This window comes from Oncorhynchus gorbuscha, linkage group LG05 (genome assembly GCF_021184085.1).
Source record: "Oncorhynchus gorbuscha isolate QuinsamMale2020 ecotype Even-year linkage group LG05, OgorEven_v1.0, whole genome shotgun sequence".
Classification (NCBI taxonomy): domain Eukaryota; kingdom Metazoa; phylum Chordata; class Actinopteri; order Salmoniformes; family Salmonidae; genus Oncorhynchus; species Oncorhynchus gorbuscha.
The window spans coordinates 52,803,554-52,831,303 of NC_060177.1; the positions used below are offsets into that span (position 1 = coordinate 52,803,554).

The 27,750-nt window shown below is 42.8% G+C and overlaps 1 protein-coding gene across 5 annotated transcripts in view; it reads left to right on the forward strand.

Annotated features, from left to right (window-relative positions):
• Window positions 1–5,234: 5,234 nt before the first annotated feature.
• Window positions 5,235–27,750, forward strand: part of LOC124036026 (rap guanine nucleotide exchange factor 1-like) — a 46,947-nt gene continuing 24,431 nt past the window's right edge. Inside the window, exons 1-6 of one of the 5 annotated variants that reach the window (XM_046350086.1) lie at window positions 5,235–5,443; window positions 24,431–24,576; window positions 24,788–24,966; window positions 25,160–25,316; window positions 25,512–25,600; window positions 25,727–25,882. In XM_046350086.1, the coding sequence (XP_046206042.1) occupies window positions 5,416–5,443; window positions 24,431–24,576; window positions 24,788–24,966; window positions 25,160–25,316; window positions 25,512–25,600; window positions 25,727–25,882 (755 nt within the window). In that variant the 5' untranslated portion in view covers window positions 5,235–5,415. The remainder of the gene's footprint in view (window positions 5,444–24,430; window positions 24,577–24,787; window positions 24,967–25,159; window positions 25,317–25,511; window positions 25,601–25,726; window positions 25,883–27,750) is intronic. The other 4 variants (XM_046350089.1, XM_046350090.1, XM_046350091.1 and 1 more) reach the window with 4 other exon arrangements.

Sequence of the window (27,750 nt, forward strand, 5' to 3'; positions counted from 1 at the left end):
GTCGCTGCTCTACCCCTTCCTTTGGAGAGTGCATCCCACACTCTTGAGACCCTCACACTCTCGATGGCTTCACCAGGGTGCCATGCCACTTCAGACACCAATGTAGCAAGTTTAGGGATAGCTCCGGCCTTGAGTTTGTTACTGCTGCTGTCAGCCCAACACCTTAACCATTACACCAAGAGGTCTGAACCATTGGACAAGGTTGCTAGCTGTTGTACAAAGGTCACAACAATATCATCAATTGAAATGATCATTGAAGAGCAGGACATAACCCAGATTTTAACACTAATTGCTCTTGTCTCTTAAATATCAATTAATATTTAGTAATTTGTCATTTTATCGATTAGGGTCGACTTGCCTGACAACTCAAACAGAATACTTCTGCTGCTCTACACTGAGTGTACAAGACATTAGAGTTTAACCCCCTTTTGCCCGTTTGTCTTGCGCATTCATAATCCGTGTCTCAAGGCTTAAAAAATAATTATTTATCCTGTCTCCTACCCTTCATCGACAATGATTGAAGTGGATTTAACAGGTGACATCAATAAGGGATTCAATAAGGGATTCACCTGGTCAATCTACTACATGTCATGGGAAGATCATGTTTTGTAAACTCAGTGTATGTTCACTACATACTTCATTAAGGAGGCAAGGGGTCCACTGCAACATCTAGCCAGTAGCGGTACATGGGTAAAATCACTATTGTGACAATTGCTTTGTTTGCTCTATAACCTGTTAGTTCATATGCCTTGCAACCTTGATATACACCTTTGTTTCACTACAAAACCGGAGTGCAATGTCTGTCCGATGAAGTCCACGAAGCATATTGCATGTAACAAACAGTTACATGACCAACAGTCATGCAAGTTACTGGTTCCGACATTTTCAGACTACTAAAGAGTTACAGCAAGTCGCAAAGAAAACAGGAGCTGCATCCAATATTCCAACACAATTTTAACTACAACACTTCAACAGCATCAAATCACCTATGCTTAGTCTAATACAGTTACAACTAAAAGATACCAAAAACAATTTAGTCCAATCAACGTAAGCTAAATATGATGCGGCTGTCCATGGTTCTGATTTGTGTGTGTGTGTTGGTAGAGCATGGTGTTTGTAATGAATGCCAGGGTAGCGTATTTGATTCCCGGAGCCACCCATATGTAAAATGTATGCCCATATGACTGTAAGTTGCTTTGGATAAAAGCATCTGCGAAGTGACATATATTATGTTGATTAAATGGTCTATGACTGTCATACAGTACATGTTATGCAGGTGAATGAGGACCCAAAAGCGACTTGGCGAAAACAGAGTTTTTAATCCAGTAAAGTTACTTTACAAACAAAAGGCATAATACTACTCGTAATGACGAGAACAGACTGGAGACTTGATCAAGAACTGCAGGTTGCCTCGGGAAGGCACTTGAACCTAGCAGACTCAGACACCTGCTCTCCACGCAGCATCTGAGGGAAACACGACACGACAGGGCAATACATAGACACAGCACGGTGAACAATAGACAAGGATCCGACAGGACAGGAACGGAAAACAAGGGAAGAAATAGGGACTCTAATCAGGGGAAAAGATAAGGAACAGGTGTGGGAAGACTAAATGATGATTAGGGGAATAGGAACAGCTGGGAGCAGGAACGGAACGATAGAGAGAGGAGAGAGAGGGAGGGGGAGAGAGAGGGATAGAAAAAGGGAACGAACCTAATAAGACCAGCAGGGGAAACGAACAGAAGGGAAAGCATAATGACAAGACAATCTAAGACAAAACATGACAGTACCCCCCCACTCACCGAGCGCCTCCTGGCGCACTCGAGGAGTAATCCTGGCGGCAACGGAGGAAATCATCAATAAGTGAACGGTCCAGCACGTCCCGAGACGGAACCCAACTCCTCTCCTCAGGACCGTAACCCTCCCAATCCACTAAGTATTGGTGACCCCGTCCCCGAGAACGCATGTCCATGATCTTACGTACCTTGTAAATAGGTGCGCTCTCGACAAGGACGGGAGGGGGGGAGGGAAGACGAACGGGGGTGCGAAGAAAGGGCTTGACACAGGAGACATACCGGCGTCAAGAGACACAGATAAATAATCCTCGAGAGCCTTACGTTCGGGAGCCGACAGAGAGTATAGTCTACCCCGAGGAGGAGTGGTCCCCGGAAGGAGATCAATACTACAATCATACGACCGGTGAGGAGGAAGGGAGTTGGCTCGGGACCGACTGAAGACCGTGCGCAGATCATGATATTCCTCCGGCACTCCTGTCAAATCGCCAGGTTCCTCCTGAGAAGTGGGGACAGAAGAAATGGGAGGGATGGCAGACATTAAACACTTCACATGACAAGAAACGTTCCAGGATAGGATAGAATTACTAGACCAATTAATAGAAGGATTATGACATACTAGCCAGGGATGACCCAAAACAACAGGTGTAAAAGGTGAACGAAAAATCAAAAAAGAAATAGTCTCACTGTGGTTACCAGATACTGTGAGAGTTAAAGGTAGTGTCTCAAATCTGATACTGGGAAGATGACTACCATCTAAGGCAAACATGGGCGTAGGCTTGTCTAACTGTCTGAAAGGAATGTCATGTTTCCGAGCCCATGCTTCGTCCATGAAACAACCCTCAGCCCCAGAGTCAATCAAGGCACTGCATGTAGCACCCGAACCGGTCCAGCGTAGATGGACCGACATAGTAGTACAGGATCTAGATGAAGAGACCTGAGTAGTAGCGCTCACCAGTAGCCCTCCGCTTACTGATGAGCTCTGGCCTTTACTGGACATGAATTGACAAAATGTCCATCAAATCTGCAATAGAGGCACAGGCGGTTGGTGATCCTCCGTTCCCTCTCCTTGGTCGAGATGCGAATACCTCCCAGCTGCATGGGCTCAGTCTCTGAGCCAGAGGAGGGAGATGGTTGCGATGCGGAGCAGGGAAACACCGTTGACGCGAGCTCTCTTCCACGAGCTTGGTGACGAAGATCTACCCGTCGTTCTATGCGGATGGCGAGAGCAATCAAAGAGTCCACACTGGAAGGAACCTCCCGAGAGAGAATCTCATCCTTGACCACTGCGTGGAGTCCCTCCAGAAAACGAGCGAGCAGCGCCGGCTCGTTCCAGTCACTAGAGGCAGCAAGAGTGCGAAACTCTATAGAGTAATCCGTTATGGATCGATCACCTTGGCATAGGGAAGCCAGGGCCCTAGAAGCCTCCCTACCAAAAACTGAACGGTCAAAAACCCGAATCATCTCCTCTTTAAAGTTCTGGTACTTGTTAGAACAATCAGCCCTTGCCTCCCAGATAGCTGTGCCCCACTCTCGAGCCCGGCCAGTAAGGAGTGAAATGACGTGAGCAACCCGAGCTCTCTCGCTAGAGTATGTGTTGGGTTGGAGAGAGAACACAATATCACACTGGGTGAGAAAGGAGCGGCACTCCGTGGGCTGCCCGGAGTAGCAAGGTGGGTTATTAACCCTAGGTTCCGGAGGCTCGGCAGGCCAGGAAGTAACAGGTGGCACGAGACGAAGACTCTGGAACTGTCCAGAGAGGTCGGAAACCTGAGCGGCCAGGTTCTCCACGGCATGGCGAGCAGCAGACAATTCCTGCTCGTGTCTGCCGAGCATGGCTCCTTGGATCTCGACGGCAGTGTTACGAGCATCTGTAGTCGCTGGGTCCATTCCTTGGTCGGATCCTTCTGTTATGCAGGTGAATGAGGACCCAAAAGCGACTTGGCGAAAACAGAGTTTTTAATCCAGTAAAGTTACTTTACAAACAAAAGGCATAATACTACTCGTAATGACGAGAACAGACTGGAGACTTGATCAAGAACTGCAGGTTGCCTCGGGAAGGCACTTGAACCTAGCAGACTCAGACACCTGCTCTCCACGCAGCATCTGAGGGAAACACGACACGACAGGGCAATACATAGACACAGCACGGTGAACAATAGACAAGGATCCGACAGGACAGGAACGGAAAACAAGGGAAGAAATAGGGACTCTAATCAGGGGAAAAGATAAGGAACAGGTGTGGGAAGACTAAATGATGATTAGGGGAATAGGAACAGCTGGGAGCAGGAACGGAACGATAGAGAGAGGAGAGAGAGGGAGGGGGAGAGAGAGGGATAGAAAAAGGGAACGAACCTAATAAGACCAGCAGGGGGAAACGAACAGAAGGGAAAGCATAATGACAAGACAATCTAAGACAAAACATGACAGTACACACTTTTATTTTTTGTTGTCCTAGGCTACCTGGCTAAAATGCTCGATTGCAAGCCTAACTTCATTTCATGGACAATGTTAGCTAGTTAACATTAGACTTCTACATCCTCTCTGTCCAGGGGCAGAAAGTATGAATTTATGGTTGGATCAGAATCGCCATTATAATCATTGGCCAGTACGGAGATAAGTAAAACCACAAGTCCAAATCCCTATCTCCATTCATGGCTAATTTAGGAAACAGACCATTTTAGCTTGCTAGTTAGCCACCGTAGGACAATACAACAAGATGCAACAATTGAAGTTGTTTCTGTCAATGACATATTCCTCTTGATGCGATGTGATGGAGTGAAGCCTAATCCAAACTACCGTTCCTTTACACAGTTGACTGAATCATTTTAGCTCAATGCTGATTGGCTATTACTTTATACTTTTTTCTCAAGGGAGGCCAAATGCTCACTGGCTTCCCTTGCATTCAATGCTATTGGCGGCGACAATACCATACTGTTTATGACCAGACAGCATCAGATAGATGGTCTACACATACAGAAACAGAGGAGCGTTGTTTCGCTTGGTTTGATGCTTTTTCCAGTGAGATACATTCAGCCTCATGCAAATTGAAGGAAACTTATGAAAACACAGAGACCAAAGATAAATGATTTTATACATGTATTTTTTTGTTTTTGGGGAGGCCTGGCAACCCTTGGCATCCATGAATACATACCACTGCAATTAGCTACTGTTTTTGATTTCAATTTGGAATAATATGAGCTGCATACTCCACTAAAACCATAATATGTACTATTTTTATTTTCTCTCTTATTTCCTATACTGAACCATGTATAAGTAAAAAAGAGAGTCAATAACGTCTGTCCCTCTCTCTCTTGAATCTGATTAGTCTAGCTAAATCCATCACCTGAAGGCACATCTTTCCGTACGGTGCGCTCACATTTCTCAATTCCAGCCGCAAGAGGGAGGTGTTGATTGTGATACAGAGCCGAGTTGTCTGCTGCTAGTCTGCCTATCATCATCATCATCATCATCATCGGGGTCTGGCTGGCTGTTGTATTTGCGTCGGAACGGTCCGAGCTAAAAAAGTGCTTTGGCTAAAGGATGTGGGATTAAAAGAGAATAAACGGACAACATACCTCACTGATTTTAATTTGTTTAACGTTACCGTCTCTGCTTCGAAATGTCGGGGAAAATAGAGAGTAAGCAAGGTAAGCTCGTCTAGACTGGACTAGGTAGATAAATAGCTAACGGTAGCTAGCTGTTAGTCTGGGGTTTGTCTGCCTCGTCTTGTAGCCAGAAATGCGGCCAGCCAGTGTGGTTTGGTCTAGCTGTGGATCAAAGGCCGATTCTAACACCAAACGTCCACATTTTTGCCGTAACAGGAGCTAGCAGGCTATCTACTACATAGTCAATATTTGCTAAACATTCAATCAGTGTTTGACTACCTAGCGAGTTGTTATTAGTTAGCGAGCCAGATAATATTTGATTTCTAGCTAGAGTACGCTAGAATTGGATAGATGTTCTATCTACATGCTAGGCTAGCTAGCTAACGTAATTAGAATTGAAAACATTAGGTAGCTAGATAACTGACACGTTAGCTAGCGATTTTCATAACGTGTGTTCTAGCTAGCTACAATGTTGCAATATAGCTAGCTATATTCGGGTTATATTAGTCAAGTTAGCTAGCTAACGTTAGCTGCCTTTTTTCCCTGAAAAGACGGTGACGAATTTAACGTTATGGAATATGACAAGCTACTGTAGGTAGCTACAGTACAGTCAGCTGTAGCCCGAATAGAATGTTGTCTTGACCGTAACGGTACTAAACTATCGTTAAGTAGCTAAATACTTTCGCTACATCCTAACCTAGTTTGCTAATCCATTTTACTTTTAAGATGCACAGTGACAGTAGTCGTCATTCATTCTAGGGTACGTGGTGGGGTCTAGCTAGGTACTGTAAATTAGTAGACTAACGTTAGTACAGTAACCTTAAGTGTTTTTTTTTTCATGACTATGTTTTTTATAGGCAATAATGGTAACGTACTAATCTGGGTTGGTAATATTACAGTACCTCAGTAGCACTGACTTTACTAATCAGGCACTAGCTATTCGAGGAGAACGACAAGTACTTTGTTTAATTCACTGTGTTTGAGTTTCCCCCTTAGCTTGGGTTCTCGAACTATTATGAGTCATGGCTAGTTCTCTATATCACGGAACACTGAAAAGCTCCTTTGACTGGAGAGTCTCTTCCTCTTCAGTCAAGTGTCCCCATCTGTTGCCACTTGTACCATGTATGTGTTCTATGTATTTTGTGAGTTGTCACTGGAGAGCTAGTTGAGACTGCTATGGACGGGAGTCAAGCCAACCTATCTTTTTTGCAACCTTGGAATGAATTTGGTATGTTTATTACTCATACCCGAGTGTATTCGAAAAGTATTCAGACCCCTTGACTTTTCCCCATATTTGTTAAGTTATAGCCTTATTCTAAAATTGATTTGTTTTTTTTAACCCTCAATCTACACTCAATACCTCATAATGACAAAAAAAACAGGTTATTAGACATTTTTTCACATGTATGGAAATATTTTTGAAATATCATTCACATAAGTATTCAGACCCTTTACTCAGTACTTTGAAGCACCTTTGCCAGTGATTACAGCCTTGTGTCGTCTTGGATATGATGATATAAGCTTGGCACACCTGTATTTGGGGAGTTTATCCCATTCTTATCTGCAGATCCTCTCAAGCACTGTCAGGTTTGAATAGGACAGCTATTTTCTGGTTTTTCCAGAGTTGTTCGATCGGGTTCAAGTCCGGGCTTTGGCTAGGTCCGGGCTTTGGGGCGGCAGGGTAGCCTAGTGGTTAGTGTTGGACTAGTAACCGGAAGGTTGCAAGTTCAAACCCCCGAGCTGACAAGGTACAAATCTGTCGTTCTGCCCCTGAACATGCAGTTAACCCACTGTTCCTAGGCCGTCATTGAAAATAAGAATTTGTTCTTAACTGACTTGCCTAGTTAAATAAATAAAAGGTCACTCAAGGGCATTCAGAGACTTGTCCCTAGGTCACTCCTGCATTGTCTTGGCTGTGTGCTTAGGGTTGTTGTCCTGTTAGGTGAACATTGGCCCCAGCTTTGGAGAATGTTTTCATCAAGGATCTCTCTGTACTTTGCTCTGTTAATTTTTCCCTCTATCCTGACTAGTCTCCCAGTCCCTGCTGCTGAAAAACTCCCCCACAGCATGATACTGCCACCACAATGCTTCACAGTAGGGATGGTGCCAGGTTTCCTCCAGGCGTGAAGCTTGGCATTCAGGCCAAAGAGTTCAACCTTGGTTTTATCAGACCAAAGAATCTTTTTTCTCATGGTCAGAGAGTTCTTTAGGTGCCTTTTGGAAAACTCCAAGCGGGCTGTTATGTGCCTTCTTTTAATGCTTCCGTCTGGCTACTCTGATTGGTGGAGTGCTGCAGAGATGGTTGTCCATCTGGAAGGTTCTCCCATCTCCACAAAGGAACTCTGGAGCTCTGTCAGAGTAACCATCAGGTTCTTGGTCACCTCCCTGACCAAGGCCCTTCTCCCCTGATTGCTCAGTTTGTCCAGGCGGTCAGCTAGGTGGTTCCAAACTTCTCCCGTTTAAGAATGATGGAGGCCACTGTATTCTTGGGGACCTTCAATGCTGCAGACATTTTTTTGGTACCCTTCCCCAGATCTGTGCCTTGACACAATTCTGTCTGGGAGCTCTATGGACAATTCCTTTGACCTCATGTTATGGTTTTTGCTCTGAGGTGCAAAGTCAACTGTGGGACCAGTTTTTGCCCAATGGCGGTTGTAACTCATGAGCCATGGGAAAAGGTTTAGGCTAGTGCAAGCAAGTGGAGCAGCACGTGTCTTTTCTCCCCTACAAGTAGCCAGCAGATCCGACCCACATGCTTAGAGCTCCACTAAGGTCGGACAGCCCCCCCCCCCCCCCCGGAAGCGTCCCAAGATATGGTTCGGAAAACACACCTTTATCCAGGAATGAGAAATGGCCATTAATCCTCATGCTAGGTAGCAGAAGCCACAATAGCCATTTTTGGAATGGCAGTGTGGGCCATTCAGTTTCTTTGTTGTTCAATGACATTCCATAATGGCTGCTGTGGCTACTGCTAGCTGTTTTTTTTAATATATTTTTTTAATTTAACAAGTCAGTTAAGAACACGTTCTTATTTTCAATGACGGCCTGGGAACAGTGGGTTAACTGTTCAGGGGCAGAACGACAGATTTGTACCTTGTCGGCTCGGGGGTTTGAACTCGCAACCTTTCGGTTACTAGTCCAACACTCTAACCACTAGGCTACGCTGCCGCCCCAGCTAGCATGAGGATTAATGGTAGCTAGCATTGTCTCATCCCTGGATTGATGTATGTTTTTTTCTGAGCCATATCTTGCGCTGGCTCCGCGTTTCCGTAATCTACCCAAGAAGCCTGTCCAACCCCAGTGCAGCTGTAAGCAAGCGGGTCGGATCTGCTGGCTACCCTACAAGATGCTATTGTATTTGCTACTGTGTGTACTACTGGAACATTTCACAGTAACGGAATCACGCGTTCCTAGTTTTTTTCCACTCTAAAATGTATACCAAATGTATACCAAAAAACAAAAAAAACAGGATTTCAAAGTTTAACAAACCATACAACTCTATGCACAAGGATTACTTTTAACAATTTCTGCTAAAAAATGTACAAAAACTAAGTTGGTGAAAGAACTGTGCAGATGCATACTTTGATATAATTACTGTAAAATCTCCCACAGATTTTTATGTGGCCACATTTTCCAATAACTCTGTTAAATATACTACTTACCAAAAGTATGTGGACACCTGCTCGTCTGGGGAAAAAAAATCTCATTCCCAAATCATGGGCATTAATATGGAGTTGGTCCCCTCTTTGCCGCCACAACACCCTCCACTCTTCTGGGAAGGCTTCCATTCAGCGACGAGCATTGGTGAGGTCGGGCACTGATGTTGGGGGATTAGGCCTGGCACGCAGTCGCCGTTCCAATTAACCCCAAAGGTGTTCAATGAGGTTGAGGTCAGGGAACTGTGCAGGCCAGTCAAATTCCACACCAATCTTGACACATCATTTCTCTATGGACCTCGCTTTGTGAACAGGAGCATTGTCATGCTGAAGTACGAAAGGGCCTTCCCCAAACTGTAGCCACAAAGTTGGAAGCACAGAATCGTCTAGAATGTCATTGTATGCTGTGCCATGTTGAAAGTGACAGCTCTTCAGTAAGGCCATTCTACTACCAATGTTGTCCTATGGAGGTTGCGTGGCTGTGTGCTCGATTTTCATACACCTGTCAGCAACGGGTGTGGCTGAAATAGCCAAATCCATTCATTTGAATGGGTGTCCACATTCTTTGTGTGCGTCGTGTATCTGTTCCAAATTAAGATTCAAAGAAGTCTGTAGAAAGTATGGCTTGTCAACTACGACATAGCACCTTGAGATTGGGAAAACAAATATTTGGTTTATTGAACTACAGCAAGGGAAGTGGATTTACACCCGGTGACGGAATTATGATAACTGAATTATATCATGGGTCCCTGATCTGTACTACACAGAAATGCATTATTATGAATCTAATGCACAGCAAAGAAGAGCAGAGTAAGGTAGCGGTTTGTACAGTCCAGTAGCGTATGGTAGAGTATAGTACAATATACTGTATTATACTCTACTGTCCAAACTTGTGAAACACACATCTATGATGGACCGGACTAAATCTGATCCCATCTTTGGACATTAACATCCAAGGCCAGGGTGGACTGACCAAATTTGAACTACTTTTCAACGTTCATGGATATCTAGTGTTGGTCGGTGCTCAGTGGGTGAGGATGCTGGTTACAATAAATGGAACAAGAGGGGGCTCATGGGTAGGTGTCAGTAAGAACTGAGGGGGCTCATGGGTAGGTGTCAGTAAGAACTGGGAGAAGTAACATTAACTGGAGAGAAAGCGAGGCAGAGGGAGAGATGGACAGAGGGGGAGGCGTTGTCCAGACTCGGACTGTTTTAACACTCTTGGTTTGACAACCAGACAACAGAAAGACAAAGAAAAATGTTATTAGCTAAAGAACAGTATGCCAGTGGAAGGGAGGACCGTGTAACATATTCGAACCGGTTTGGTCCGCTCTGTGAACCTGAATGAATACATTAAAAAATATATATATTTACAAAATAAAAACACTAGGCTAGGTTATGCCTACGCCCTTTGAGTAAATCTATTTCCAGGCTATTCCATGAAAACAATTAGGGTGCACATTGTAATCAAAATTTGAATTGGTGCATTTCAAACGTCCTTTTGTGAGGCACAGCTGGGAACTAGTTCTGTGTGACGGTCAATAAACCAGAATTGGAGTATCCTCCATCATTTTGGCTTCCCAGTAGATTACAACGGCGATGAACAGAGAGTTGTGGATACAATGTTAACCGTATGTCACCATGCTCAACGAGAATAGCATATGCAGCCGCCAACACCTCAAATATGTTGACACATTTACACCAACATCATCCCAGTATCCTGGAGCAAGACGTAAACGCAAAGAAACAAGACATCATCCTCTGCATTCAAGCAGAACTTGACAGCTGATTTTATTATACACTGAACCTGGGTGACAATGGCGCTGACGGATAGGGCTGCCGTGCTTCTAGCTCTTAGGAGACTTTGCAGTATTTTGCTTTTTTATGTATTATTCGTACTTTTATTAGCCCAGAAATTGTTTTGTGCAATTACATACAGCTGGGAAGAACTTTTGTGTATCAGAGCGGCGGTACCTCACCAGCAATACCAGCATTACAACCAGGAATATGGCTTTCCCGAAGCGGATCCTTTGTTCGAACCCCCCAGGGCAATTGAACTGATTCAGAGGCCAACCCAAAACACCGGCATCGGAGAAGAGGTACTTGGAGAGGTCTTCCGATGTAGGAGGCGTGTACCACCCACCGCTTCCGAGTATATTCCTCGCTAACGTTCAGTCTATTGATAATAAAGTGGACGAGCTCAGGCCAAGGATTTCTTTCCAGAGAGACATCAGGGATTGTAACATACTCTGTTTCACGGACACATGGCTCTCTCGGGATATACTGTCTGCGTCCATCCAGCCAGCTGGGTTCTCAGTTCATCGTGCAAACAATAATACATATCTCTCCAGGAAGAAGAAGGACGAGGGTGTATGTTTCATGATTAATGACTCATGGTGTGATTGTGATAACATAAAGGAACTCAAGTCCTTTTGTTTACCCAACCTAGAATACCCCACAATCAAATGCTGGTCGAATTAGCTAACTAGAGAATTCTCTTCAGTTATAGTAACTGCCGTGTATATGCCGTGTATACCACAATGGCCCTCAAAGAACTTCACTGGACTTTATGCAAACTGGAAACCACATCCTGAGGCCGTGTTTATTGTAGCTGGAGATTTTAACAAAGCAAATTTGAGAAAAAGGCTGCCGAAGTTCTATCAACACATCCACTGTAGTACTTACGGTGCTAAAACACTTCAACCACTGCTACTCCAACTTCCGGGATGCCTACAAGGTCCTCTCTGACCATGACTCCATTTTGTTCCTCCCTTCCTATAGGCAGAAACTCTTAACAGGAAGTACCCATTCTAAGGACTATTCAATGCTGGTCTAATCAATCAGAATCCATGCTTCATTATTGTTTTGATCACGCGGACTGGGATATGTTCCGGGTAGCTCCCGAGAATAACATTGACGAATATACTGATACGGTGACTGAGTTTATTAGAAAGCATGAGTGAAGGATGCTTTGTTGCGAAGTAGGAAGCTGAAATGTGTCTGCCTTCATTTCCCCAAAATATAGACACTTAGCTATCATTTAACCCTCCAATTTGATATGTTCTTATGAACTTCACATGTTGATGCTCGTGGGTCCTTTTAGATGGAAATGCTCTACTACTAGTGTTTCAGGAAAAATTAGTGTTGGCTATGCAGAGCCCGTTTGGAGCTTCCAGGGACCAGTGATCTTCTGCACAGCAACACTTTGCAGTCATGAAGCAGCATTACCTATCACTCCACAAAAGCCATATCTCTTTGTGGAGCAAGGGAAACAACTAGCCTACTTCAAGTCTCAGGGGGAGTGGTGTCACTTGCACAAGGGATGCTACTAGCGCACTGCTAACTAGCTAGTGATTCCACATCAGCTAGGCTACAAAGTTGGGGGGAATTAGATTTACTGTACATTACATTTAAGTCATTTAGCAGACGCTCTTATCCAGAGCGACTTACAAATTGAAACTAGGGCTGAGCAGTATACCGTATTTTACTATGTACCAGTATTGATGCACGGACTGGTTTGGGTTTTTACCTTCTATAACGGTATTTCACTGTTTGGCTTGTTAGGTGTGATACACTGTGTGTAACGTCCATTTTAATAGTTTACTTCACTACTTGAGTTGTCTCTCTCCACGCCGCTTTGCACACAGACCTAGCCCCGCTCCCAGTTCAGTCTGCATGGTCTTGCAACAATGTTGACGACAACAATGTTATTTCCACTTTGCTTAATATAAATCCACAAGCGCTCTATAATTACACTGTTTGTTTCTTACATCCGCAAACATCTAGTTTGTCTTTTTAAATCGTGTTCGCATTAATACTAATCGCTAGTTCATGTTATCCGCTAATGCTAAATAGCTGGCTAGCTAGCTAATAAATGTATTGAGTCAGAGCAAATGTAGCTAGCTGTACAGCCAGATACCAGTGATGGTATATGCCTAAATGATCATGTTGTTTGTGCAACAGTACCTTCTAAATCAAAGAGGAATAGGCAAAGCATGAATATGTTAGGTACATTAAGTAACTAAGAGAACGTTTAATCTATTAAAAAATTATAGGGTCCCCTAGGAAACACTGACCAACACTTTGTTTGAAAAGAACTCCTCCCTGGCATTTCTTTAATTGTCATGTCAAACGCTGTATTCAAATATGACCTACATTTGTTTGCCCATATCGTGCAGCCCTACGTGGCAGTGTGGAAATGATCTCAAATGAGTGCAGGAAAGGCAGAAATTAATGAAAATGTATACTTTGGGGGGGGGGTTGAAGTTTTAATTGAACAGTATAAAACGATCATAATGGAGAAAGACCCATTGAAATCACTTAGAATGTGTGTTGCCGCCCGAGGGTCATGCACTACTCATAAAGCAAATTGTTGAACTTTTATTATTCAAAAACATAAAATACAATCAGACCGTCTGAAATGTAAAAAATATCGTAGTGATATTTTGGCTTTATCGCCCAGTCATACACTTTACTGTGTTTTATTTTAAAGTAATGGTTAATCGTTTCCAGATTTCTATTAAATATGACCTATAATTACTTACAATATGAGTTAAATAGTTTTCCTTACAAAAAATGGTAATTAAGTATGTTAGAAAGCAGGTTTTCTGTTTTATAATGGTGTTAGGCTTACACCAACAACAAAATGGTGTGAGTGTATGCTGGTTATTTAAAAATATGCATGCGAGTAGAACGCTGATTGGCCAGCTCATATCATACTTCATGAGGAAATGACAAGCATTTTTAAAGCCGTCTGTTTGAGATACACGTATGAAGTGTTTCCCCCACCCAATTTATGCTTTGGCCACAAATAAGTCAGCAACATTATTTGGGTGTGAGTTCACAGCATATGTGATATTTTCACTCAGTTACTTTAAGTATGTTTATGTTTTGCAGACAAAATCTTTCCAGAGCTGACAGATCCGTATTGAACACAGTCTGAGGCCCTACATTTCATTGTATGTGCTCTCTCTTGAAGTGATGTTGCTTAATACTAGCAGTAGGTGTATTTTAGGCAGACACTTCCTCCCATGGGGAGAGAGCTATAGATGCAATGTCTTTTTGTTGTGGCTGCATCTCTAAAATTAACCTTCATCTTCAGTTGTTCTCTGCAGTTTTTCTTGGTTGAGAGACCAGATACGTTTTTATGCGTGACCTACTTCTGTGGTTGTTTCGGGGTTTATTTAAATGTGGAGAGGCTGAGACCTACTAACATGGTGAGAACACTGCCTCAGTCATGGCTGTTCTGGCCTCTCCTTTGTTTACAACCATTGTGGAGAAACCTCCCTCTCGGTGAAGTGATTTCCACCCTCACACAGAGACCGAGTAAACAGGCGAGTTTACTGTACCCTCTTGCTTATGTTACTTTTCTTCTCAAGCTAGCTGGACTGGCTGTTGCAAATGGATGCATGGCAATCATGCCTTATTTTCAAAAGAGTTAACTCCCAGTAGTACGGTGTTTCAGTTCAATTAGATTTGAAATGTAATAGGAAGTAGTGAGGAGAACCCTGACTCTAAAACGGGCTATGTAGGCTGTTGTCTGAATGTATCTAGTACAGGAAGGCAAATGGTTCAGCCCTCACACGATGTTGGAGACCGATGCCTCAGCCATTTAGTTTATCTTTTGGTTTAATAGTCGGTGTGCATGTTGACCTGAGAGAAAAGTGACCTGTCATAGCTTGCAGAACAGCAGGAAATAGCCTGTCATCCACAGTAGCCAGCTGTTAACATCCTATTGAGCGGCAACAGCCAGCTTCCGGCAAGGAGTGCCGTCAGAACACACACACACACACACACACACACACACACACACACACACACACACACACACACACACACACACACACACACACACACACACACACACACACACACACACACACACACACACACACACACACACACACACACACACACACACAGCCTCATTTATTGTTCAATGTCTAGGCCTAGATGGATTAATTCTGTCGCACATGATCGATGTAGACTACACATTTTTATCAACTTGAGCACTGCTCAATAGCGGAGGTGCTAATTCCTTGTTTTGCTAAGTTCACCGTATTGTACATTGCTCTCCATTTACTATGTTCTTGTATGCTCATTAGCAAAGTATACACTATCCCAATTTTAGCTTCAAGACACCAGAAATGTGAACAACCTAAAGTAGATTGTACTGATTTATTGGCACATTGAACCATATCGCGCGCCAAAGTATAAAAACTTTGTATACAGTGTTAAAACAATGACGTCATATCTGAATTGTGCCATCTTTATGCACGTTCGCCATTGTTTTTGTGCCCTGCTTGCTGTTTAATGACTTGGTCTATTGAGGTGTTTCTTACCACTCTTTGTAATGGCCTCTGTATTATTTGATCACTGGGTGTGCCGTGCCGTCAGCAATGCTGGGTGTAGCCTAGATACGAGCTCCAAACGATGGCTTTTTTGTTTTTCTTCAACCTGTCTACACCACTTAATTCACTGAGCAAGTCAATGTTTAGGCCAGGTGTATAAGCCTTTTTTTAAAAGATGTATCGTTTGAAAGTCTTGACTGAAATAATAGTGTACACTTTAGTGCTGAGTGATTTGTGCTTTTTCAGGTTGGTTTGGTTTCAGGTTGGTTTATGTTTTCAAAAATTATATACCTACATTATGTAGGTTCAATGCGGTAACAATACAGAATTAAACATTTGATTGTAGTGACTGCCCATTACTATCACTTATTAGGCTCTAACCATAATTTATTCATATTACCTAAATAAAATATTTAGCCACACACACACACAGTACCAGTGAAAAGTTTGGACACCTACTCATTCCAGGTTTTTACAATTTTCTACATTGTAGAATAATAGTAAAGACATCAACATATGAAATAACACATGGAATCATGTAGTAACCAAAAAAGTGTTAAAATATGTTTTATATGTTAGATTCTTCAAAGTAGCCACCCTTTGCCTTGATTACAGCTTTGCACACCCTTGGCATTCTCTAAACCAGCTTTATGAGGTTGTCACCTGGAATGCAATTTCAATTAACAGGTATGCCTTGTTAAAAGTTCATTTGTGTAATTTCTTTCCTCCTTAATGCGTTTGAGATAATCAGTTGTGTTGTAACAAGGTAGGAGTGTTATATAGAAGATAGCCCTATTTTGTAAAAGACCAAGTCCATTTTATGGCAAGAACAGCTCAAATAATCAAAGAGAAATGACAGTCCATCATTACTTGAAGACATGAAGGTCAGTTAATCTGGAAAATGTTACGAACTTTTAAAGTTTATTTAAGTGCAGTCGCAAAAACCATCAAGCGCTATGATAAAACTGCCTCTCATGAGGACCACTACAGGAAAGGAAGACCCAGTTTAGATATTTAGATGTGTATGTTACTTGAACTCTTGGGCCTAGAAACACAAGCAATGGATATAATTAGACCGGTGGAAATATGTCCTTTGGTCTGAGTCCAAATGTGTGATTTTTGGTTCAAACCGGCGTGTCTTTAAGACATAGAAAAGGTGAATGGATGACCTCTGCATGTGTGGTTCCCACCGTGAAGCATGGCGGTGGAGGTCTGATGGTTTGGGGGGTGCTTTGTTGGTGACACTATCTGTGATTTTATTTATAATTCAAGGCACACTTAACCAGCATGGCTACCACAGCATTCTGCAGGGATACGTCATCCCATCTGGGTTGCACTTAGTGGGAATATCATTTGTTTTTCAACAGGACATTGACCCAACACACCTATTTTGAATCCCAGCCCCTGAGACCTTTTTGCCCCTTGGTAGGCTATCTTTGTAAATAAGATTGACTTGCCTAGTTAAATAAAAATACATTTTCATGTCTCTATCACCCTTCCTCTCCGTGTCTGCCGGCCTCCAGGCTTGCCTGGCAAGAACCAATGAGAACAGGCAGCTGTAGGCACAATGGATTCTGGTCATTGTAGTTCATTATCACGTTTTCTGCACTTAACTATTATGAGTTGGACATGTCCCAGAAGAGATCTCTCTAGAGAAATGGCACAAACAGCATGTTGAAGGACAGAAAAACGTCTGAACTAAATGGAATTGAAATGTACTAATTGAACCGATGTGGTCAACTAGTTATTTAAAAACTGAAATCACTCAGCATTTAGTAAAGTTATTTTAGTGGGACTGGGAGTAGCCTATATTCACACCCACTCTTGTGTCCTGAATACTGAGGATGAATACTCTTTATCACTGAATGCAGTGCTAGATTCAGAAATCATATGACACCAATGTATTTCATTGATTTGTTTTGGGGTCCCAGTGTCCATTTGCAAGGTTCACTATGTTGTCCTTAACGCATGATGCCTGGCTACCATTGGACACGTGTCCGGACTCCGGTGTATGTAAGGCCACTGCTGCTCAGGCAAGACTGAGTTGAGCAGTCAAGCTGTTGCCACGGGCGTCTCCAGGGGAAGACTGTTGCAGTGTGTGGTGAGCATCTCTCCACACGGTCTGCACTGAGGTGGAACTAATAGAGCTTTAGTGGAAACCACTGCACATTGGGAAGCACTGCACAGGAAAAGGGAATCATAAAATGCATATGCCTAGTTTTTATATTGCTACGTGACAAGTGTATATGAAATTAGCCGGAGACAACACACCCAGTGACAATCAACCTCTCCTTGTCCCAGTCTGTAATCCCCACATACAGTGGGGCAAAAAAAAGTATTTGGTCAATAACAAAAGTTTATCTCAATACTTTGTTATATACCCTTTATTGGCAATGACAGAAGTGAAGACTTACAGAACACGCTTGACAAGGTTTTCACACACTGTTGCTGGCATTTTGGCCCATTCCTCCATGCAGATCTCCTCTAGAGCAGTAATGTTTTGGGTCTGTTGCTAGGCAACATGGACTTTCAACTCCCTCCAAAGATTTTATATGGGGTTGAGATCTGGAGACTGGCTAGGCCACTCCAGGACCTTGAAATGCTTCTTACGAAGCCACTCCTTCGTCGCCCGCGCGGTGTGTTTGGGATCATTGTCATGCTGAAAGACCCAGCCACGTTTCATCTTCAATGCCCTTGCTGATGGTAGGCTCTGTTACTTTGGTCCCAGCTCTCTGCAGGTCATTCACTAGGTCCCCCTGTGTGGTCCTGGGATTTTTGCTCACCGTTCTTGTGATCATTTTGACCTCACGGGGTGAGATCTTGCGTGGAGCCCCAGATCGAGGGAGATTATCAGTGGTCTTGTATGTCTTCCATTTCCTAATAATTGCTCCCACAGTTGATTTCTTCAAACCAAGCTGCTTACCTATTGCAGATTCAGTCTTCCCAGCCTGGTGCAGGTCTTCAATTTTGTTTCTGGTGTCCTTTGACAGCTCTTTGGTCTTGGCCATAGTGGAGTTTGGAGTGTGACTGTTTGAGGTTGTGGACAGGTGTCTTTTATACTGATAACAAGTTCAAACAGGTGCCATTAATACAGGTAACGAGTGGAGGACAGAGGAACCTCTTAAAGAAGAAGTTACCGGTCTGTGAGAGCCAGAAATCTTGCTTGTTTGTACGTGACCAAATACTTATTTTCCACCATAATTTGCAAATACATTCATTAAAAATGTGATTTTTGGGTATTTTCTTCCCTCATTTTGTCTGTCATAGTTGAAGTCTACCTATGATGAAATTTACAGGCCTCATCTTTTTAAGTGGGAGAACTTGCACAATTGGTGGCTGACTTTTTTGCTCCACTGTAGTTCAAGATGGCCACCGTCATTCCTGTTCCCAATCATTATACGGCTTCATGCTCCAATGACTACCGCCCCGTAGCACTCACATCTGTAATCATGAAGTGCTTTGAGAGGCTGGTTATGGCACACAGCAACTCTAACATCCCAGACACCTCAATTTACATTCCCCCCAACAGAACCATAGATGACACCATCTCAATTGCACTCCACACTGCCCTCACCTACTTATGTGAGTATATTTGTTCATTGAGTACAGATAGCTCAGCGTTCTACACCATTATCCTCCCCAAGCGCATCACCAAGCTTTGGACCCTGGGACTGAACACCTCCCTCTGCAACTAGATCCTGGACTTCCTTACGGACCAACCCCAGGTGGTGAGGGTAGGCAACATCACCTCCGCCACGCTGACCCCTAACACGGGGGCCCCACAGGGGTGTGTGCTTAGTCACCTCCTGTACTCCCTGTTCACCAACGACTGCGTGGCCATGCACGACCCCAACATCATCATCAAGTTTGCTGACGACACAATGGTGGTTGGCCTGATCACCTGTGATGATGAGACAGCCTACAGGGCGGAGGTCAGTGACCTGGCAGTGTGGGGCTGGAACAACAAGCTCAACGTAACCAAGATCAAGGAACTGATTTTGGACTATAGGAAACGGGGGAGAGCACACCCCAATCCACTTTGATGGGGCTGCAGTGGAGCGGGTCGAGAGCTTCAAGTTCCTTGGCTTTGTTCTTCTTTTTATATCTTGTGTGTTTTTGTTTCTACCTTGTTATTTTTAGTATTACATTGTTATTGATTACTGCATTGTTGGGGTTAGAGCATGCAAGAAAGTCAAATCACAAATAATTTAAAAAGTTCCACACACACGGACACAGTCCGTGAAGGCGCGACAGCTGTACCGTTGAGAGCATCTTGACTGGCTGCATCGCTGCTTGCTATTGCAATCGCACCGCCCTTGATCGAATGGCACTACAGAGGCTGGTGCAGACATCCCAGTACATCACTGAGGCCGAGCTCCCTGCCATCCAGAACCTCTGTGTCAGGCGTTGTTAAATAAAGGCCCGGAAAATAGTTAGACTCCAACCACCCAAGCCATAGACTGTGCTCTCTGCTTCCGCACGTTAAGCCGTTACCGGTGCATCAAGTCTGACACCAACAGTCTCCTGAACAGCTTCTATCCCCATGCCATAAGACTGCTAAATAGCTAACTAAATAGCTAACTAAATGGCTACACGGACTATCAGAGTTGACCTTTGTATTTTATTCATATTTCTGTATACTCACACTATGCACACTGATACTCCAACACGCATACAAACACTCATTCCATGATTTGCTCACAGATGCATAATATTAACGTACATTTTATATTAATTCTATATATACACACACACACACATACACACCCACATACAATCATCATATGTGCTTCTGCTACTCTGTTTATCATATATCCTGATGCCTAGTTACCTTACCCCTATGCATATCTACCTCTATTGATCCAGTATCCCTGCACATTGTAAATATGGTGCTGGAACTGACCCTGTACATAGTGTGCTTACTTATGTTATTGTGTTCTTCTTTTTATATCTCGTGTGTTTTTGTTCTACCTTGTTATTTTTAGTTTTTAGTTTGGTTATTGATTACTGCATTGTTGGGGTTAGAGCTTGCAAAGAAAGGCATTTCACCGTACTTGTGCATGTGACCTTAACTTGAAACTTAAGTCCCTCTGATCAATTTAGTCTGTAGTCAAACAATATTTTATTTCTGTTTAATTAAATAGTCTGGTTTTAAAGGGAAATAGTATCAAAACTACCAGAGCCTATTCTGGAAATGTGACATGTTTGAAGAGTATATTGTTACAGTCCATGTCTAAAAATAAGATAAATCAAAAACGTGTTGAAATATTAATATGTTGAATGTTTTTATTTTATTTCAGATTCTTGACTTTTCTACATTTTGTTACGTTACAGCCTTATTCGAAAATGTATTAAATAAAAAGAAGTGTCAGCAATATACACACATTACCCCATAATGATAAAGCAAAGACAGATTTTTAGAAATTAACAAAAAATACTGAAATACTTTATTTACATAAGTATTCAGACCCTTTGCTATGAGACTTGAAATTGAGCTCCGGTGCATTCTGTTTTCATTAATCATCTTTGAGATGTTTCTACAACTTGATTGGAGTCCACCTGTGGTAAATTCAATTGATTGGAGATGATATGGAAATGCACACACCTTTCTATATAAGGTCCCACAGTTGACAATGCATGTCAGAGAAAATACCAAGCCATGAGGTCGAAGGAATTGTCCGTAGAGCCCCGATACAGGATTGTATCGATGCACAGATCTGGGGAAGGGTACCAAAACATTTCTGCTGCAGCATTGAAGGACCCCAAGAACACAGTGGTTCCATCATTCTTAAATGGAAGAAGTTTGGAACCACCAAGAGCTGGTAGCCTGGCCAAACTGAACAATCCGGGGAGAAGGGCCTTGGTCAGGGAGGTGGCCAAGAACCCAATGGTCACTCTGACAGAGCTCTAGAGTTCCTCTGTGGAGATGGGAGAACTTTCAATAAGGACAACATCTCTGCAGCACTCCACCTTTCATGGTACAGTGGCCAGATGTAAGCCACTCCTCAGTAAAACGAACATGCCAGCCTGCTTGGAGTTTGCCAAAAGGCACCTGAAGGTCTCTCAGACCATGAGAAACAAGATTCTCTGGTCTGATGAAACCAAGATTGAACTCTTTGGCCTGAATGCCAAGCATCACATCTAGAAGAAACCTGTCACCCTCCCTATGGTGAAGAATGGTGGTGGTAGCATCATGCTGTGGGTTATGGGAGCGTGATGCAGGGACTGGGAGACTATTCAGGTCGAGGCAAAGGTGAACGGAGCAATACTTACAGTGCCAGTCAAAAAGTTTGGACACACCTACTCATTCAAGGGTTTTTCTTTAGTTTACTATTTTCTACATTATAGAGTAATAGTGAAGACATCAAAACTATGAAATAACACCTATGGAATCATGTAGTAATCCAAAATGTGTTAAACAAATCAAAATACATTTTATTTGAAGTTCTTCAAAGTAGCCAGCTTTGCACACTCTTGGAATTCTCTCAAATCTTCATGAGGTAGTCACCTGGAATGCTTTTCAATTAACAGGTATGCCTTGTTAAGTTAATTTATGGAATTTCTTTCCTTAAGCCAATCAGTTGTGTTGTGACAAGGTAGAGGTGGTATACAGAAGATAGCCCTATTTGGTAAAATATCAAGTCCAAATTATGGCAAGAACAGCTCAAATAAGCAATGAGAAACGACAGTCCATCGTTACTTTAAGACATGAATGTCAGTCAATCCGAAACATTTCAAGAACTTGAAAAGTTTCTTCAAGTGCAGTCGCTATGATACTGGCTCTCATGAGGACCGCCACAGGAAAGGAAGACCCAGAGTTACCTCTGCTGCAGAGGATGTTTATTAGAGTTAACTGCACCTTAGATTGCAGCCCAAATAAATGCTTCAGAGTTCAAGTAACAGACACATCTCAACACCAACTGTTCACAGGAAACTGCGTGAATCTGGCCTTCATGGTTGAAGGAACCACTACTAAAGGACACCAATTAAGAAGACAATTGCTTCATCCAAGAAACACAAGCACTGGACATTAGACCGGTGGAAATCCTGTCCTTTGGTCTGACGCAGAGTAGGTGAACTGATGATCTCTGCATGTGTGTTTCCCACCGTGAAGCATGTTGGAGGTGGTGTGGGTGTGCTTTACTAGTGACACTGTCAGTATTTTATTTAGAATTCAATGTACACTTAACCAGCATGGCTACCACAACATTCTGCAGCCATACGCCATCCCATCTGGTTTGCTCTTAGTGAGACTATTATTTTGTTTTTAAACAGGACAATGACCTAACATAACTCCAGGCTGTGTATGGGCTATTTGACCAAGAAGGAGAGTAATGGAGTGCTGCATTCAGATGACTTGGCCTCCACAATCACCAGACCTCAACTCAAATGAGATGTTTGGGATGACTTGGACTGCAGAGTGAAGGAAAAGCAGCCAACAAGTGCTCAGCATATGTGGAAACTCCTTCAAGACTGTTGGAAAAGCATTCCAGGTGAAGCTGGTTGAGAGAATGCCAAGAGTGTGCAAAGCTGTCAAGGCAAAGAGTGGCTGCTTTGAAGAATCTAAAATATATTTTTGAGTATTTTAACACTTTTTGGGGGGGGGTACTACATGATTCCATATGTGTTATTTCATAGTTTTGATGTCTTCACTATTATTCTACAATGTAGAAATAAAGAAAAGCCCTTGAAGGGGGAGGGGGGGGGGGGGGCGTTTTAATCAATTTTAGAATAAAGCCGTAACTTAACAAATTGTGTTAAAAGTCATGGGGTCTGAATACTTTCTGAATGCATTGTAGATTTATATTCTCGACTCTGGCATTGCTCGTTCTAATATTTCAATGTTTCTTAAGTCCTTTCTTTACATTTTGGGGATTTGTGTGTATTGTTTGATATTGTCAGGTATTACTGCGCTAGGAACGTAAGTATTTTTGCTACACCTGCGATAATATCTGCTAAATATGTGCATGCAACCAATTAATTTGAAATATTTATTTTTTATAGTTTAAAAAATATATATATATATCAATCCGTAGGCATTTAGAATACATTTTGGAGTGGAGCTTTATAATTACTAAGTCTGACGATACCAGTACTGCAATATTTTTTTTAATGGCAAAAATGGAAATACGAAGCAGTCCAAACTCTTTGGTCCTTTTAAAAACCTGCTGGATGTAAAATATTCAGTGCTAATGCTTGGAAAATAAATGTAACTCTGGATGACACCATAATGATATTTGTTTCCAGGGCTGTTTTCCTAAAAAAAAAGTTACATCCTCTTCGTGTTTTGTTTCCTTGCCATGATACTAAACGGGTATAGTGATACTGGTATTGTCCTGGCCCTAATAGTTACATGATGACATCACCGCATTTTTGGGCGATCCTAATTATTATTTTTTTTAAACTGTTAATCATTTGTCATAATATAGAAAGTCTGACAAAGAAAAATGCACCCCTGTTGAACCGATAACATCTCTCCTGAAGTTGCTGTTTGCATTACCCATGTCGCAATGTTGTTGCAACATTGCTTTTGTTGAATAAACCTGGGTCAATGGAAACCTGCCTAGTGTGTCCCAGCGCCTGGGTCTGTACGAGTTGCTAAAGGAGTTCATTTGGGCCTTTTGATGCAGTTGACCTGGAAAAACGGTCAATTTTGCCTACAATTAATTTCAGGTTTTGTGGGTAACCATTATTTTCATACAGTTGAAGAACAGTACATGGTTTTTTAAATGAAGACAGATCTACAAGGCTCTCATTCGTATAATGCGGTTTAGACTAATTAGTGTTCATGAGTTTTCTATTATCTCACTCTGACAACACATTTTTGCTTGCTTATTTCTTATATCTGAGCAATTGTGAGAGGTTGTGTTTAAGTCTGAAATCATGTAACATTAGATGAAACTTCCGTATGTGTGAGGTATCCGAAAGTGAATTTCTAACAAGGGTTCTCTCAATTCACACTCTCTGTAGATAATGAAAGGTTATTCTCTTAATTCTCCCTCTCGCTTTCCCTCCCTCCTCAGACTCCCAACGCTCCCATTTGTCTTCCTTCACCATGAAGCTTATGGACAAGTTCCACTCTCCCAAAATCAAAAGGACACCCTCGAAGAAAGTCAGTAAGCCACCTTTAGAACATAGCGTCAAGACTGCGGAGAAACCTGCTAACAAGGTTGGTTAAATGTCTGTTTCTCCCTCTACATAGGCCGCAAGCTTTTGCTTTGTCCATCTCATAAGGGCAATTAGTTGTTCATTTATATCCTACAAGAACAGCGAATGAGACTGTGACTGCAGAGCGAAAAAGCCTCACATTATGCAATAATCACGTAACCAAGATGCACCACCATGTTCAAGATTGCTCTCATGTTGGCTTGCTTTTGTAGGGTTTGAGTCGGTTAGAGGAGCATGAGAAAGACGTGGTCAGTGCCTTGCGTTACTTCAAGACGATCATTGACAAGATGGCGGTGGACAAGAAGGTGCTGGAGATGTTACCAGGCTCTGCCAGTAAGGTCCTAGAGGCCATCCTGCCTTTAGTCCAAGTGGAACCAAGGATCCAACACAGGTGAGTCTGGCCCACGAGGATGTATATCTGGAGCTCTTCCATTGTGTGTTTTAAGACGAGGCTTCAGTTGACATGAGACGAGGTGCAGCCAAATGTCATTTAAGGTTGACGATTTTATTTGTTTTGTAGGGTTGCAATCGTAAGAAACCTTCAACCGTCTGTTAGCCTAATCTTTCCTCTTGGTTGTTCCCAGTTCAGCGGTGTCATCTTGTCTTAACCGTGTGTACCAGAGTCTGGGCAATCTCATTCGCTGGTCTGACCAAGTTATGCTGGAGGGGGTCAACCTGGAAGATAAAGAAACCATCGTTACCGTCACCACTGTGATCAAGGCAGTGCTCGACGGTGTTAAGGTAAAGTTGGCATACCAAAAAAAACGAACGAACATGAAATATGCGATGTCACAAATGAATGGTAACAATTAATGCATGTTATGTTTTTTGGGGAAACGGTAGCTAGTCGAGTACTTGTTACTCTTTGGGGAAGAGATGTTGAAAGGGGTTGAAGTTGGCTCACATTTAATAACTGCACACGGTGATTGTCCACAGGAGCTGGTGAAACTGACCATCGAGAAACAGGAGCATCCCTCCCCTACGTCTCCTGTCAAACCAGTGCCACCGGCCGCCCTGACTGAGAGGTGAGAGTGAGCCACAGAGGATATCAATCACACTCCTCCACTTTAACCTGTACTGAACACGTCTTACACTGTGAGGAAATTGTACACAATGTGAACAACACCTGTATACAACTCGTATACCCACAGCGCTGCAGAGCCACCTGCCAAAGAGAAGGAGAGTCTGGACAAGAGTTCAGCCACAACCCAATCTACGGAAGTTTTGACTGAACCCACCGAGGAGGAAGCAGAGGAGGTGGCCCCTCCGAAACCCCCTCTCCCTGGCGTAAAGATGGCTGAACACAAGTAAGAGCTCATTTCATAGAGATGGTGTCCCTTTCATAGCTCTAACAAACAGTAGTTCAGTGGATCCAAAACTGTGGGGTGCGCCTGGGTCGGTGGGGTGAGTAAGTTGAAAGTCCTTTATTTTGTATTTTTATGAACTCCGTTGGCCTTAGAACTTACTCTTGAAAGTTGTAATAGAATGCATAAGGTGCCATTTTGAAATTGGGTGGTGCATCAGTATGAGGTTACACGGGTCGTGAGGTGGGGGTTGTTACTACGCCGATAAATTACTATTCATCCAGACCTTTGCCACCAAGGGAATTTGTGTTGGGGGGGTTTAACCCTTCCTAAGAGCAGTTTGTGATAATAACTACCTTTTCGTTCAGTCATTGATAACTCTCAGAACATTTGATGTCACAGCACAAGTCAGAGTCAAGTCTGAACTGAAGTGAATGCAGAGTTCTAGCCACGTCACCATTCACTGTTTAGACACTGACTCAGGTCTCCATCTGTATACTCGTTAGGCCTGCAGAGAGCTGAGCACACAGCTCTCTTGTAGCCTCCACCAACATCACAAAAGAATGTTCAGTGCCTTCAGGAAGTATTTACACCCCTTGACTTTTTCCAAATGTTGTTGTGTTACAAAGTGGGATTTAAAATTGGGTTGTTATTTTTTATTTTACGATCTACACAAAATACTCTGTCAAATATGAAGAAAAATGCTAACTTTTTTAAATGTAAAATAAAACACTAATATGTTTAGATAAGTATTCAACCCCCGGAGTCATGTTGGATTCCCTTTAGGCAACAATTACAGCTGTGAGTCTTTTTTGGGGTAAGTCTCTAAGACTGGGCTCTCCAACCCTGTTCCTGGAGAGCTACCTTCCTGTAGGTTTTCACTCCAACCATAGTTGTAACTAACCTGGTTCAGCTTATCAATCAGCTAATTATTAGTCAGGTGTGCTAGATTAGGTTGGAGTGAAAACCAACAGGACTGTAGCTCTCCAGGAACAGTGTTGGAGAGCCCTGCTCTAAGGGATTCGCAAACTTGGATTGTACCATATTTGCCCATTTTTTTAATTTATTCTTCAAGCTCTGTGTAGTTGGTTGTTGATCATTGTTAGACAGCCATTTTCTAGTCTTGCCATAAATGGGCTCCTGAGTGGAGCAGCGGTCTAAGACACTGCTTCTCAGTGCAAGACGCGTCAATACAGTCCCTTGTTCCAATCCAGACTATATCACATCCGGCCATGATTGGGAGTCCCATAGGGCGGCGCACAATTTGGCCCGGTGTCGTTGGGGTAGGCCGTCATTGTAAATAAGAATTTGTTCTTAACTGACTTGCCTAGTTAAATAAAACTGTTCAAGCCGATTTAAGTTAATTGTAAATAGGTCAGGAACATTCAATGTCATCTTAATAAGTAACTCCAGCCTATAATTCGCCTTGTGTTTTAGGTTATTGTCCTGCTGAAAGGTGGATTTTGTCTCCCAGTGTCTGTTGGAAAGCAGACTGAACCAGGTTTTCCTTCAGGACCTAGCATGTGCTTAGTTCTATGCCTTTTCTTCTTATCCTAAAAAACTCCCTAGTTCTTGCCAATGACAAGCATATCCATAACATGATGCAGCCACCGCCATGTTTGAAAATATGAAGAGTGGTATTCGGTGATGTGCTGGATTTGCCCCAAACATAATGCTTGTCCAGTATTACTTTAGTTCCTTATTGCAAACAGGTTGCATGTTTTGGAATATATTTATTCTGGACAGGCTTTATTCTTTTCACTCTGTCATTTAGGTTAGTGTTGTGGAGTAACTACACTGTTGTTGATCCATCCTCAGTTGTCTCCTGTCACAGCCATTAAACTTTATAACTGTCTTAAAGTCACCATTGG